Genomic DNA, 15442 nt, shown 5'->3' on the forward strand with positions numbered 1-15442 from the left:
GGCAGAAACCCCAAACCTTCCAAAGTTGTCAGATTCCAGCAGCTTGTATTTCTATTTCATTAGTTACACACAAATAAACTAGTATCTTCCCTTTGTTAGTGGGTACAATATAACATGCAGGAAGTAGTGCATCAGTGATTTGGTTCCAGGAGAAGTACTTGGTTTTAATATTTGCTTTTTGCAGAGTGCTCCGTTATTGTACCTACACAGTGAGCATTTCTGGTTGTACACAGGGGTGATATGTAGGGAGTGCACGGAAGTGCACATGCACCCCCTGAGTATGGCAGTGCACCAGCTACAGAAAGGCGTTGCTGACACTGTTGGTGGCGCCTGTGGGCAGTTGTCACTTGCCACCCCGCTGCAGGGACCATCGGCAGCATCTGTGGGCGGTCTGAAATCCCTGCTGTGTGCTGTCACTGACCGTTGGTTAGTGCTCGCCACCCCCCACCCCTGCCACCGCTGACAGTGCCAGTGGCATCTGTGGGAGCACCCTGCTCACCGCCGCCATGCTCCCGCTGCTCCCGCCACCGCTGTGTACCCCCCAGCCACCGGAGGCACGAGTCGTTCATGGTTGTACACATTGGATCCTTTTGTTGTTCACTGTCTGAGTTGTGTGTGTTATGCATTATTATACTCTGTGTTCTCAAATTTAGTACTGAACTATGAGTCATCAGCTTGATGCACACTTTTTTTAAAGATATTGTGAGACAGAGTAGGATTCTGCAAGGCTTTTTTTTGGTGTATGAGTGATGGGAAATAAAAAAAAATAAAAAAGGCATTTGGTACTACTAAGGAAGAATGAGATCTGAAAGAGCATAGAATATATTTCTTTTATGGAAGGTGGTTATTCTATAGACTGAGCTATCAAGAGTGGCAGGGGTATCTGCCATTAGTGTCAGTTTATCAAAGACATAGGGCACATATTTAGAAGAGAGCAACTTGCTCCTGTGCAGGTGTTCACAAGCAAAAGGAGGGGGTGGGCAGATTAGTGGAAATGGCACATTCATCCTAAGTAACCTGTACTTACTGTTAATGGTTGTTGGTTGGGTTTGTTTGAATGACAAAAGCAGGTTAAATTTTGCCAGTAGAGGGTGCCAGAGGCCAGCATATAGACTCACTTTTTGCCTATTTTGTACACAAAAAGAGATCTGTATTGCCACACTGGATCCAGAGCCAGTATCCTTTCTGTGTGTTAATGCAGGTTAAGAAGCAGCCATGTTGGACAGTAAGGGCGCCTATACACATGCACAGAGGCTGCTCTGACGTGCTGTAATTACAGCACGTCAGAGCAGACTCGATTAATTGAGTCTGCTGGAACTTTGTCATTACCATGCTCCAGCAGACTCCAGCAATCCCATGTATCCACATCCCCACACTGAAAAATGGCGGTAGGAGCACTTAACTAAAGCTGGTGCAACGAGCTGTAGTTAAAGCACACCCACTGCCATTTTGTGAGCAGCAGTGTGAGGAGATCCAGGGGAATCTGCTCACACTGCTGTAAAATGCTTCACAGGTGTCCATGGTAGAGATTGGTAGCCTTTTAGGTGTGGTGGGCCAAATTAATGGAACTAGGTCTGAAGGTGGACAGTTTCATGGCAGGTAGGGTCGGAAGGGACATGAGCAGATCATCAAGTCCGACCCCTTGCCATTGGCAGGAAAGAGTACTAGGGTCAAATGACCCCGGCTAGGTGATTGTCCAGCCTTTTTTTGAAGACCCCCAGGGTAGGAGCGACCACCACTTCCTTTGGAAGTTGGTTCCAGATCCTAGCCGCCCTGACTGTGAAGTAGCGCCTCCTGATGTCTAGCCTGAATCTACTCTCCGTCAACTTATGGCTGTTGTTCCTGATTGCTCCCGGTAGTGCTTAGGGGAACAGGGACTTCCCCATAGCCTGCTGGTCCCCGTTGGCCAGTTTGTAGATGGCCACCAGATCCCCTATCAGCCTTCTCTTGTACAGGCTGAACAGGTTCAGGTCCCGTAGCCTCCACTTGTAGGGCCTGCCCTGTTGTCCCCTGATCATGCGAGTGGCCCTCCTCTGAACCCTCTCGATGCTGGCCACATCCCTCCTGAAAAGCGGTGCCCAGAACTGGACGCAGTACTCCAACTGTGTCCTGACCAGTGCTGCATAGAGGGGGAGGATCACCTCCTTGGACCTGCTTGTGATGCATCTATGGATGCATGACAAGGTGCGGATGGCCTTCTGAACCACATCCCCACACTGTCGGCCCACGTTCATTCTGGCATCAATAATGAATCCCAAGATCCTTTTCTGCCTCTGCACTGACAAGAAGGGAGTTCCCTAGCCTGTAGGCATGCTGCTGGTTCTTCCTCCCCAGGTGTAGCACCTTGCATTTGTCAGTATTGAATCCCATCCTGTTCTCATCCACCCACCCCTGTAATCTGTCTAGATCTAGTTGCAGCCCGTCTCTCTCCTCCAGCATGCCCACTTCTCCCCACATCTTAGTGTCATCTGCGAATTTGAACAAGGTGCTTTTCACCCCCTTGTCCAAGTCACTGATGAAGATGTTGAATAGTGCAGGCCTGAGGACTGAGCCCTGGGGGACCCCACTGCCCACATCCCTCCAGGTTGAAAAAGACCCGTCCACCACCACTTCTAACCCAAATGGTACCACCTTCCCTTCCCTCTTGCCCCCAGCACCAGAGAATTGCTGCTGACACCCCAACTTTTTGGGTTGGATACAGTCACTTGGCAGGCTGGATGCCTGCCCTAAGGAAAGGAAGAGTGGAAGAAAATAGGGATTTGGGGCTGCATTATTACTTTTGCATGGGTGGGTGGAAGAGAAAAATAAGCTTATGTAGTCAGCTAGGAGTTTAGAAGAGGATGGGAAGTGCCAGATGAGTAGCAGTGGGTGCATCTACATGTGCTATTAGCATGGAGTAATAAACTCCGTTGCGTATTGCACCAGAATTTGTTGCTTCTGGGTGCTGTGTTTAAATGTGTGCCCAGGACCGCAGCACATTGAGCCAGGTCGGAGCAGCCTTTGCCTGGGGGTCAGCCTGCAAGCCTGGGGTGCTGCTCCGACCCAGCTTAATGTGCTGCAGAGGCACTGGTGGGGGCACCAGGGTGCTCCAGTGTGGGGGCAAGCCAGCACACAGCCTCTGCACTGGAGCACCCTCACGTCCCAGCCAGCTGCATCAGCATTTACATGTATGGTGCTGCTCACTAAATAACTCCTCCGTAGGACAGTACTTGTATTTACAAGTACTAACCTGCAGTGGAATTGATTAGTTTCCTGTGGTCTAATAGGGTTGGCTGCATGTGTAGACGTTGAGACTTTACTGCTGAGCTAATTAGGCAGCTCAGCAGTAAATGTCTCATGTAGGTGTGCATGTGACTTGAGAAATATATCTGTGGGGACTGGGCTTTCAAGGAGGAAGATATTTCCTGCGTTGGGACTGTCAGGCATTTTGAGGTTGTGGCAAGTGAAGGTGTAGATATCTGTCAAAAAATAAATAAACGCTCTGAGTAAAGCCTGATGACATAGAAGAGTCAGGGGTTTGCAGGCCAATAGCAGCTTCCCTTTCCCTAGGTGCAATGAACCTCCTCTTGATCAGCTCTTGAAAATGACTTTCAGGAAGCAAACAAGGAAACTGCATTGTAGGTAAAGCAAAAAGTTAGTTTGCAGGAGAACCTGACGGGCAGAGATGGTGGCTGCCTCTTCCTCTATGGCTGTATTTGGCTCTGACACAAAAGCCTTGGGGACAAGAACTATTTTCTTCAAAGATCTGAGTTAGAAGATGCATGGGAGTGAATGGGACAGCAAAGAGAGTGCTGTGTGATATATGCTTCACTGCTTCCTTCCTCTGACTCACCCATGCTTTAAGCATTATAGTTTGCCTGCAAATACAGATTTTCTGAGAGAGAGATTGCTAAAGGCTGTTGCCAAAACCCTTCCAGTGTTTTCAGCTCCTCGTGCCCCAGCTGTGGAAGGATTAGTCTTTTGAAGGCAGGGTTTGTCTCATCTCAAAAAAAAAAAAAAAAAAAAAAAAGGTTTTGTTTGATCATCTTTATCCACCCTTGGGAAATGAGTCTTCCTTATTGTATTTCTGGGAAATCAATCAAGGACCATGTCATTAAAGTTGCTTCAGTTTTGTAGCATGAGTAAATTATTTTTCCTGATTAGAAAGGGAAATGGTGGTCCAGAGTTTGACGTTTCTGCCCCTCTACTTTAGAGAGGCGGTAAGATTCCACTGCTTCTGACTGAAACATGTAGGATGTGGTTGTTGTCTTGTGATGTTCAAATTCTGATTGTATGAACTGTTAGGCATTGATTCACGTAGTGAATTCTCTTATATTTATTATTGTTATCATGGTGGGGTCCACAAGCTGTATGCAGAAAAGGAAGGCACTGGATATCAAATTATGTGTCTGATCTTGATGGCACAATAATTTCTATGTTCTTAATGTGTGTTCCTTTAACAGGAGTCTCTGTTAAAGTATGCATAGAGGTGGTACAAAGCAGAGAGGGCACAGATGGTTTTTGTGTGTGGCACATGCCAGACCAGGGAGGGAACAAGCAGCATGGTGGCAGATAGAGAAGGAAGCAGAAAGCCGAGCAGCCAATCAAGTAGTGGCAGGGAGGATGTGGGGCTAATCCAGGGGTGGGCAAAACGCGGCCCGGGGACCAGATGCGGCCCGCCAGGCCATTCTATCCAGCCTGTGGGGTCCCTAAAAAATTTAGAAAATGAATATTTATGTGTTCTGGGCTGCCTGTCATGCGGCCCTTGATGGCTTGCCAAAACTCAGTAAAAGGCCCTCCGCCCAAAATAATTGCCCGCCCCTGGGCTAATCTGTGGCAGGTCTGGTTGGCCCAAACTGCTGTAAAGTATGCATGTGAACTTAGTGTCAAGTTGAGTTAAAAAGATAGCTTTGGTAACCCATAAATAAAACTCAGATGTATATCTGCATATGTTTTGTCATTCACTTTTAAAAAAATTTAAATGACAGAGGTAGCATGACACAGCAAGTGCGTGGTATAAATGCACTAACTTCAACTACATTTTGTTTGAATATATCCACCAAGGCACAGCTGTTTGACTGAATGCTATTATGATTATCTGGGCATTTGTTTTAAAATGTAATAAGAAATAGAATTGCTTTTGAATGCTCTAGGCATAAGTCAGTGACAGAAAATTATGGGTCAGCCCATGAGAATGATTGTAATAAACCAGGTGCTGTGCTTAAGCAAGCATCAGTAAAGTGCTGTTTTGTGGGGTTTTTGTTTTTTGGGGGGTTTTTTGGCTGGGGGGGGGTTGTCTGTCTCTGCCCCAAGGACATCAGACTCTGCCACACTCCTTTTTTCTGGAATGCTGTGCAAGCTGGCTCCAGATGGGTCAGAAATGAGCATCTTGGCCAATTCCCTGTGGGCCAGTGCAGTTCTGCACATTCCTGACCATTGATAAAGAAGTGAAACTTCCTTGACTGCTTCTGAACAGTCTGGTGTTGGTTGTTGTTTTTCTGCTCCACTGCTGTCAGGATATAAAGTATAGGGGTTCTGTATAGACAGATCTATGCATTAAGAACAGCTTGAACTTGTTCTGATCAATTAAATGGAACAAAGAAATTGTAGATTAACGTGCATGACATACCAGATTGATATCACTTTTCCTTGGTGACTAAAAGAATGAAACACAAGGGTTTAGGGCATAGTCCAAAGACAATCAACATCACTGAAGCCTGGTGTATTAGACCCCAGATACCTTTGACAGGATCTTAAAAGGATGTCCACTTGCATACCTCCATGCTTACTTTCTGGGCTGAGTGGTGCTGGATGTCTTCTTTGCTCTTACATTAAGTGGTCAGAAAGCAAGCAAAGGTGAACTGAACTTAGTATTAACAAGTAATCATTTAGGATCTATACCAGGGTTACCATATTTTCAGTTTAAAAAAAGAGGACATCTGCAGGCGGAAGGGGGTATATGATTGGGGGGAGGGCAGTTATATGCCCGTGCCCTACCCTGGCCCCTCCTTCCCAAGTCACAGCCCCCCAGCTCTGCTGCTGCCCCTCACTGCTGACCCACAGTACCCTGCCCCTCAAACCATACTGGTGCCCTTCACTTCCAACCTGTAGCCTCCCTGTCCCTTCTGATACCCCTCACCCACAGCCACCTGCCCCCCCCCCCCCAGCCCTACCAGTGCCCCTCACTCCTGACCCACAGCCCCTTGCCCCCCAGCTCTGCTGCCCACACAGCTCCCTGCTGCCCCTGGAGAACTGCCCCCTGCATCCCCTTCCCCCACCCTGCTGCAGCCCCAGCACCAGTAGGCGTGCCCGTACACACACACACACACACACGAGCACATACACACGTGCGCGCACACACTCTTTCTCTCTTTCTCTTACCAGCCTGTAGCTGCCAGGTCCACGCACAGAGCATGTGATGCCCTGCCTCTAATCACCTTTCCCCTGCTGCCTCCAACTTCAGGCAGCTCCTTGCTGGGGCAGAGGCAAACAAAATTGGCGAGAGAGGCAGCAAGCTGCTGGGAAGAGATGGCCTCCACCTCTCTCCCCTAGGGAGAGGGCTCTTCTCAGCCAGACTGGCTGACCTGCTCCACTGGGCTTTTAAGCCCGCTGGGGGACGGGGGGACTACCGCCACTGCTGGCCCGCTGAGCAATCCTTGCAAATCCAGCGGATCACGGCACTCAAGGGAGCCCACCCCTGCCCCAGCCCTGGTAAAATCTGTGGGCAAGGAAGGAGCCCCCCAGGGGGCACTTGCCTGCCTGTACACTAATGCCAGGAGCTTGGGGAATAAGTAGGAGGAGCTCATCCTCCTGCTCAGTGCAAACAATTACGATGTCATAAAGATAACGGAGACCTGGTGGGACTCCACCCACGACTGGACCATGGGGATAGATGGCTATACCCTGTACAGGAGGGATCGTGTAGAGAAAAGGGGCGGGGGTGTAGCTCTCTATGTTAAAGAAAGCTACATGTCCCTGCAAGCTGATATTGGTGACCAGGGTGGACGGCTGGAGACCCTCTGGGTTAAAATCCGTGGGGAACACGGCACAGGGGACACAATGGTGGGAGTCTACTACAGACCTCCCACCCAAAGTCCTGAGCTTGACCAGGAGTTTGCCCAGGAACTGGCTGAGGCGGCATGCTCCAGGACCATGGTTGTCATGGGTGACTTCAATTACCCAGACATCTCGTGGGAGGATCGCTCAGCAAAATCTGAGCGGTCGCAAAGCTTCCTCTTGTGCGTGGATGACCTCTACCTGACTCAAGAAGTCTATGGGCCAACGAGAGGCAAAGCGCTGCTCGACCTGGTACTGGCTACTGGGGATGACCTAGTCGGCGACCTAGTGATTGATGGGAAGCTGGGTGACAGCGACCGCGAGCTGATCACCTTCACCATCCGCCGAAAAGCTGGCAAGTCAGTCAGCAACACGGAAGTCCTTGACGTCAGGAAAGCCGACTTTGACAAGCTCAGGAGGCTTGTCAGTGAGGCCCTAAGGGACTGTGACCACAGGGAGAGGGGAGTTCAAGAAGAGTGGTTGCTCCTCAAGGGAGCGATCCTCAATGCACAAACTAAGTCTATTCCATCTTGGAGGAAAGGCAGCAAGAGGGCACAGCAGCCCCCCTGGCTCTCCAGGGACCTAGCAGACCTCCTGAGGCTAAAAAGAAAGGCCTACAAAGGATGGAGGATGGGAGTCACCTCCAAGGAGGATTATTCTGCAGTGGTCCGGTCCTGTAGGGAGCAGACCAGGAAAGCCAAGGCTGCAACTGAACTCCAGCTAGCTTTGAGCATCAAGGACAATAAAAAGTCCTTTTTCAGATATCTGGGGAGCTGGAGGAAAAGCAGGGGCAACATTGGACCCCTGCTGAACCAGATGGGGCAACTGACGCCCAGGAAAAAGCCAACCTATTAAATAGGTACTTTGCGTCAGTCTTTCATCAGCCCCATGGGATGCCCATGCCCGCTACGGGACAGGGAAGTCCGGGTGAGGGTGATCCCCTGCCCTCCATTAATGCTGACTTCGTGAAGGAACATCTTGAGAAGCTGGATACCTTTAAGTCAGCCGGCCCTGACAATCTTCACCCCAGGGTACTCAAGGAGCTGGCGAGCATCATAGCCCAGCCTCTAGCACGGATCTTTGAAAACTCTTGGCGCTCTGGTGTAGTGCCCGAAGACTGGAAGAAGGCCAATGTGGTGCCTATCTTCAAGAAAGGGAGGAAAGTGGATCCGGCTAACTATAGGCCCATCAGCCTGACTTCTATCCCGGAGAAGATCTTAGAAAAGTTTATGAAAGAGGCCATCCTTAATGGACTGGCCGACGTCAACATCTTAAGGGATAGCCAGCACGGGTTTGTTGCGGGTAGGTCTTGCTTGACCAATCTCATTTCCTTCTACGACCAGGTGACCTATCACCTGGACAAGGGAGAAGAGATTGATGTCATGTATCTTGACTTCAAAAAAGCCTTCGATCTGGTGTCCCATGATTGTCTCTTGGAGAAACTGGCCAATTGTCACCTTGGGTCCTCCACGATCCACTGGCTGGAAAATTGGCTCCGGGGTCGGACCCAGAGGGTAGTAATTGATGGAAGTCACTCATCGTGGTGTCCTGTGACCAGTGGTGTCCCCCAAGGCTCTGTCCTTGGACCCATACTGTTCAACATCTTCATTAATGATGTGGACACTGGAGTCAGAAGCGGACTGGCCAAGTTCGCCGATGACACCAAACTTTGGGGCAAAGCATCCACACCAGAAGACAGGCGGTTGATCCAGGCTGACCTGGACAGGCTCAGCAAGTGGGCGGACGAGAATCTGATGGTGTTCAATGCCGATAAATGCAAGGTTCTCCACCTTGGGGAAAAAAAAAACCCGCTACATCCTTATAGGCTCGGCAGTGCTATGTTGGCTAGCACTATGGAAGAAAGAGACTTGGGGGTCATCATTGACCACAAGATGAACATGAGCCTGCAATGCGATGCTGCGGCTAGTAAAGCGACCAAAACACTGGCTTGCATCCATAGATGCTTCTCAAGCAAATGCCGGGATGTCATTCTCCCCTTGTACTCGGCCTTAGTGAGGCCGCAGCTGGAGTACTGTGTCCTGTTTTGGGCTCCACAATTCAAAAAGGATGTGGAGAAGCTTGAGAGAGTCCGGAGAAGAGCCACACGCATGATCAGAGGTCAGGGAAGCAGACCCTACGATGACAGGCTGAGAGCCGTGGGGCTCTTTAGCCTGGAAAAGCGCAGGCTCAGGGGTGATCTGATGGCCACCTACAAGTTTATCAGGGGTGACCACCAGTATTTGGGGGAACGTTTGTTCACCAGAGCGCCCCAAGGGATGATGAGGTCGAATGGTCACAAACTACTACAAGATCGTTTCAGGCTGGACATAAGGAAGAATTTCTTTACTGTTCGAGCCCCCAAGGTCTGGAACAGCCTGCCACCAGAGGTGGTTCAAGCACCTTCATTGAACACCTTCAAGATGAAACTGGATGCTTATCTGGCTGGGATCCTATGACCCCAGCTGACTTCCTGCCCTTTGGGCAGGGGGCTGGACTCGATGATCTTCCGAGGTCCCTTCCAGCCCTAATATCTATGAAATCTATGAAAATCCTGGACATTTGCTGATATTTAAAAAAACTGCCTGGACAGAGGTGGGAGGACCCAAAAAGACGACATATCTGGGAAAACCTGGACGTATGCTAACCCTATATACACAAGCAGCAAGGCTGCTCCAATGTACTGTAATTACAGTGTGTTGGAGCAGACACGATTAATCGAGTCTCCTGGAGTGCAGTAATCACTGTGCTCCAGCAGCCTCCAGGGTCATGTGTATCAGCATCTGTGTGCTTAAAAATGGCAGTGGGGACACTTGAACTAAAGCTCGTTTGAGCTTTAGATAAAGTGCCCCCGCCATCATTTTTAAGCGTGGGGATGCTGATACACGATACAGTGCGGGGGCTTTAATTAGAGTGACTCTTGGAGCTGCTCTAATTAAAACCCTCCCCTCCTCCCCTTCCTGGAGCACGTGTATGAACGCCCTTAGTTCCAGCTTGGGTTCATGTGTACATTTTGGTATTCAAGGGGTAGTCAGACCCATAAAATTAGTGTGATTGGCTTAGAAATGCTGATGCTCTCTTAGAAATGATCTTTTTTTAAAAAATAAAACATTATTTCCTTTAAATTAATTTCCCTGCTGGTTTCTGAGCCCTTAATTTACTTGCATCACATTTCTCAAGCCTTTCTCCACAGTTCTGGGGACTAGAAACTCACTTTTGTTAAAGAAATGTAAGCTGAGGTCCTTGTGCAGGTTTTTTCATATCAGCAGCTGGGGCTTTAAAGAAAAGCTTGTTATAAAACTGTGAGAGTCGGCAACATTGAGATTAACCAACTCTCAGAGAGAAAACAATGCCAGTTTTCCTCTGCAGCCTTCCAAGCTCAGAATTCAGGGTTCGGTATCTCGTTGGCTCCGTCTGGTGGCCCTGCTGAAAGGAAACCACAGCCTTCAGTTCCCAGCGCAGTGTTTGTTGTGGCCTCAATTGTTGCTAAGGAAACATGATAGCGAACCCAACATTTGTCAGGTTAAAAAGCATTTCTGTTTACCTGAGCCTTAGTTTAATTTTGAGGTCATTATAAACGGTAAGGTGAGTGAATGCAATCAGAGTATAACCTAGACATTAATTCAGTTGACTTCAGATCATTTGCATTCTTCAGATTGACTGATTCAATTACTGCAAAACGTATGTAGCGTTTTGCTTATTATTATTATTGTTGTTATTATTATTAATAACTACCCATCCACCTGTCTATGGGGTAATGATCTCACAAACAGAAATAGTAACAGTATTGATACTAACACTTGTCAAAGAGGGAAAACACTGACATTCTGCAACAATCTCAAAAATAGAGACTCCGTATGAGACTTCTGACAATTTTCCTCTGACCACCATCTATTCAGACCTTGATTGGATGGAGTCACTCATCATGGCAGACATACAGGGCAAAATTAGAGAATGCCTCTGTTCATAAAGAGCAATTGAACTAGATTTCACATGCATTCCTAAATTACTGCTTTCTGTTATGATGTAAGAGAAACCAGCTTAAAAAGTCCTTCAAGGTTCAAAGGAACCACAAAAAGGAGAGAAGAGAAATTGTGATTTTTACTGTTCAGTGAAAATGGAAGCAAACTCCTGAAGGTTCTTTTTTCTGCCAAGAATCTTTCACTTTTGTAAATTATGGGATGTGTCCGTTTAATGCCAATGACTTGAAAAACTGCAAACGGCTACAGAGGAAAACTCAAAACAGGTACTATACAGCAAGCAGCTTTCCCTTTCTCTTCCCTGTCAGGAGGGGAATGTCATTTGCAGTACAGTTTCTCTGGTGCTATAAATCTTGAACATCTTACTACTCTTTAATGAATGGGTGAGGCCTGCTCTCATGGGCAGTCCAAACGTGAGAAGTATGTGAAAAATGGTTCCTAGATTATTTGGTATTTTAGGACAGCTCGTTATTCTGGCACACAAATTAATCCAGAAAGGAGGTGTAGAATGATAAATTCCATCACAATGTACAGAATTTTAGAGGAAGTAGCTAAAATGGAAATATAAATTGCCTGCAGGTAGCCAAGAAATGTTTACATCCCTAGTGGAAAGTGCCATTTAAATGACAATTACATTTATACTGTTTACTGCTTACCGTTTACCATTTAGTGAACTCTGGCAGAAATGGCTCTGGCCCCTGATGTCTTCACCGTGTTTCTGGTGCTGCATGGGCCCCTGGCAGCTGGTAGGGAGAAAGACACTGGGCATGGGTGAAGCACTAGGGAGCGCTTCCCAGCTGTGAAGCTGGGGCTCCCCTGGACCCCGTGGACAGGGGCTTGGGCTGCAGATGGAGCCAGGGCTGCGGAACTCTTCTGTGCCTGGATTCAGCTGCTACAGGGAGGGAGGGACATGCCACAGAGGTTGGTTGGGGCCTTCCTGTCACAGCAGAGAGACTCTCGCCTGCATGGTGGGTCTGCCTGGCTCCCCTTCCAGGGTGTCCTGGACAAGGCAATGGACTTCCTGTGCCTCCTGCTGCCTTTCTGCTGGTGCAGCCCAGATCTGCAAGACCCCTCTGCGCTGCCCGGCCAGGCTCTCCCCAGCTCACCCAGGGAGAAGGGGAGGTCTGGTCCCAGTGGGGCAGACTCTGCTGGGCATGCTGCATCCTTCCCCATCTTGCCTACGGCACTGGTGCTGCACAGGGCCTGTCGAGGAGGCGCTGTGGCAGCTGGAGTGGGCATCGCCAAGTCTGAGGGGCCTCTGCCAGCCCCTTCTGTGGTGAGCATGGTCCCAGGCGTTCTTGGGGTGCAGCGGTTCAGCAGAGATCCCAGGGGGAGCATTAGGGTTGCAACAGCAGCCTCCCAAGCTGGAGCTGCTGCACTGCCACCCCTCAGGAACGCCCTGGGGCCATGTTCACTATGCAAGGGGCTAGTGGCGACCCCTCAGACCCAGTGTTGCCTGCCCCAGCTGCCACTGCGCCTCCTCAGGCTGAGCCAGCCCTGCCTCAGGACAGGGCCAGGCCCTGCGCGGCCCCAGCACCATGGGTGGGAGGTGGAAGGGCGCAGCGTGCCCAGTGCAGGCCCCCCCACTGGGACTGGTCTCCCACTGCCCCTGGGGTGAGCTGGGGAGGGCCCAGGCCAGTAGTGTGGAGGAACTTCTTGGTTCCCACTGCTCTTTCTCCTTAAGAAAGGAGTTGATGCTTTGCTAACCCCCCTTGTCCCCTTCATTACAATACTGGTACCCTATAAAATTAGTTTCAGCGCAGTCTTGGAAGGGGAAAAGTGTGACTTGGAGTGCAGTTCTCATGGTTCTGGCTAGCAAATGAGACAGAGGTTCACGGGGAGGAAAAGTTGAAAAAGTCATTTAAAAGCTGTTTTATAGATCTGAATGTGACACAACATTTTGTCCAGCCTCTTTTCTGTGGTTCCAGAGTCAGTCCTTCTGGGACTCCTGCACCACTACATTGAAGAAGGAATTTAGAAGAAATCTTGTCCGAGTTCTGGGAATTGGCCCAAATGTGTGTTTGTGTCAGGGACTGTGGTCTGGGCCTTTAGGGAGCAACCTGAAAAACTCTTGCTTATAAATGAAGAAGTTGTTTTCCTCTGCCTCCGGCTAAAACAAGGCCATGTTCCTGCGAGCGTCCTGGGCCATGAACTTACCACTTCAGCAGGGGTGTTTTTTCACACTGATTAGTAGCATACTGATGACCCTTTGAGAGTATTATTACAGTGCTTTATTTTGTTATAATTTAAAAACCTTTATTCCACCCTTGTATTTTTTTGGTGACAATGCATATGGGAGTCAACATCCCAGTGTGAGATGTTTACATGATCCCTACCTACCCCATTAGAAGATACCCCATATCTGTTTAGGTGGAATGTGTGCTGGAGAAGGCTATAATTTTTTTGATAGTTTCAGGTGATCATGAACACTCAGCGTAGCATCATTAGAGGGATACACAGCCAGGATTAGGCAGTCTTCTAGCATTACAAGTTGACGCACACAAGCGTCTATCCAGAAGCACCATGTACTCCATGCTGAGTGCTGTTTGTGGCTCATCTGTTTCTAATATTCTTAAAAACACAAAGTGTACACACCTGATGTAAACTTTTATCAGGCTATTCAATAATGGAAAGTCCCTTGTTACTTTGCCTAACATATCTGTGTTCTTCCAGGCATTTCTGTTCCACAAGAACATGCCGCCTGGGTACTCCCAAGGGGGAATTTCCTTCCTGATAAACAATTGTGTAGTGATTCACCAGGAAGGATGCTGTGGTTAAGGCACTGGATTGGGACTCAGGCGACTGGGGTTCTATTCTCAGTTCTACCACAATCAAGATGTAATAATGAATGGGTTGATGAGCAAATATGGGGGTGGAGAAGTGTTACTAAAATACAAACATGTTTTTGGATTAACTGTTTCCTCCTGTTTGGAGGCTATGTAGATTGTTTTTGTTTCTATTTTTGTTAGTGGAGACGAATAAACTGATAACATCCAAGATGAGGCCTGAACTGACACTGAGTGAAGTATGAACCTAAAAGTTAATGTTGGTAATTGTAAAGTCAATCTGCTGCATTGACCATGTGGGAATAATTGGTATAATGTGCTCAGGTGACAGTGTCCAGTCTTACTTAGTTGGTTGATTTAATAAGTCCTCACTTAAGGGCTCATGCCTTTCAAAATGTGCTGCAGTTTCTATGAGAAATCAGATGCCAAACCTGATCAGATGCCTTTTTCCCCTACCTTGCTGAGGATCAAATGTGTCCCTTTGTATGGTCTGCAGATTTGCTATTTTCTTTGTCACAGCTTATAACGTTCCCATGGGGTAACTCTCCATTTTTTTTTCCTTTTAGAATTGAGAGCTCTGGCTACAGATCTTTAGCTCAACTTAATACTGTGTCTGTCTAGAAAACATGAATCAGGAGAGCAACCCGAGCGAACTACCTGGTGGTGAGTTTTCAGTCTATGTAGGCACTCAACCTGTTTTCAGATTAGTGATTGTCCATGTGATTTGCTTTGTATTTATTTTGCCTGTTTATATAGTATCAGGAAATTAAACCACAAAGAGAAATAAAACAAAGAGGGTGATTCCTGTGCTGAATCAACCAAAAGCATTTTACACTGTGCCTTGAAGGTGACTGTAGGCAGATGTCAAAATTCTGGAAATTAAACTCTGATTTTAAAAATTGATTATGGCAAATGTTTTAATAGCCCCCACCTACTCACAAGAATACTAATTTTAATTAAAATGTATTATACAATTCCTTAGTCAGGTATTATCCATAAACCATTCTTTTTTCTGTTAGTCATTTGCCAACAATTAGTAGCCTTCTAATACAAAGGTATCTCTTTTACCTTATGAGCTAAAGATGTATATATAAACAGTGGTGTAATGACCCATAAAGGCCTAGCTTTATACTCCTTGGCCTGCCCTAAGATTCATCACAAATCTCTTGCTCAATTCATTATTGATGAACTTCTGTAGTGTGGTGTAGTCGTCCAAGCCTGCTAATGCCACATCTCTCAGCAGCCTGTACAGCAGAAGGAAGCTTGAGAGCCTCATATCCCAAAAGCAGTGCCTGCAAATTCCAGGATCCTGCTCAGCTCTGCACTTGTTTTGACTTGTAAAGAGCCATTCTCATTCTGACGTGAGAGCTGGTTTTTTGTGCTTTCCATTGTTCCCTGTTCTTTGGTTTTGGGTGAGGTTTTTTTTGTCTGATTGCTCTTTTTTTCCTTTTTTTAAATAAGTAGAGGTGGTCAGTTTACTTGCTGTTCTGTTTCTTGTCTTGTGAGAAGTAGTGAGACTTCATTTCTTTGGTTTTGGCTTTGGCTGGGGGGGGGGGGGGGTTGTCTAATTTTTTTCTACAATTTTCATTCATTATGGTAGTGTTGAGATGGACCCTCCTGGAAATAAGGTGCTGATGGTCCTCA

The 15442-nt window shown here is 47.7% G+C and overlaps 1 protein-coding gene across 12 annotated transcripts in view; it reads left to right on the forward strand.

The window, feature by feature from the left end:
• Window positions 1–15442, forward strand: part of EXD3 (exonuclease 3'-5' domain containing 3) — a 457407-nt gene that overhangs the window by 84460 nt on the left and 357505 nt on the right. For all 12 annotated transcript variants that reach the window (XR_009455884.1, XM_059715506.1, XM_019475746.2 and 9 more), the window contains one exon: window positions 14365–14461. Coding sequence is in view for 11 of the 12 variants with exons in the window: in XM_059715506.1 (XP_059571489.1) it covers window positions 14425–14461 (37 nt within the window). In the remaining variant the exon portion in view is untranslated. The remainder of the gene's footprint in view (window positions 1–14364; window positions 14462–15442) is intronic.

This window comes from Alligator mississippiensis, chromosome 12 (assembly GCF_030867095.1).
Source record: "Alligator mississippiensis isolate rAllMis1 chromosome 12, rAllMis1, whole genome shotgun sequence".
NCBI lineage: Eukaryota > Metazoa > Chordata > Crocodylia > Alligatoridae > Alligator > Alligator mississippiensis.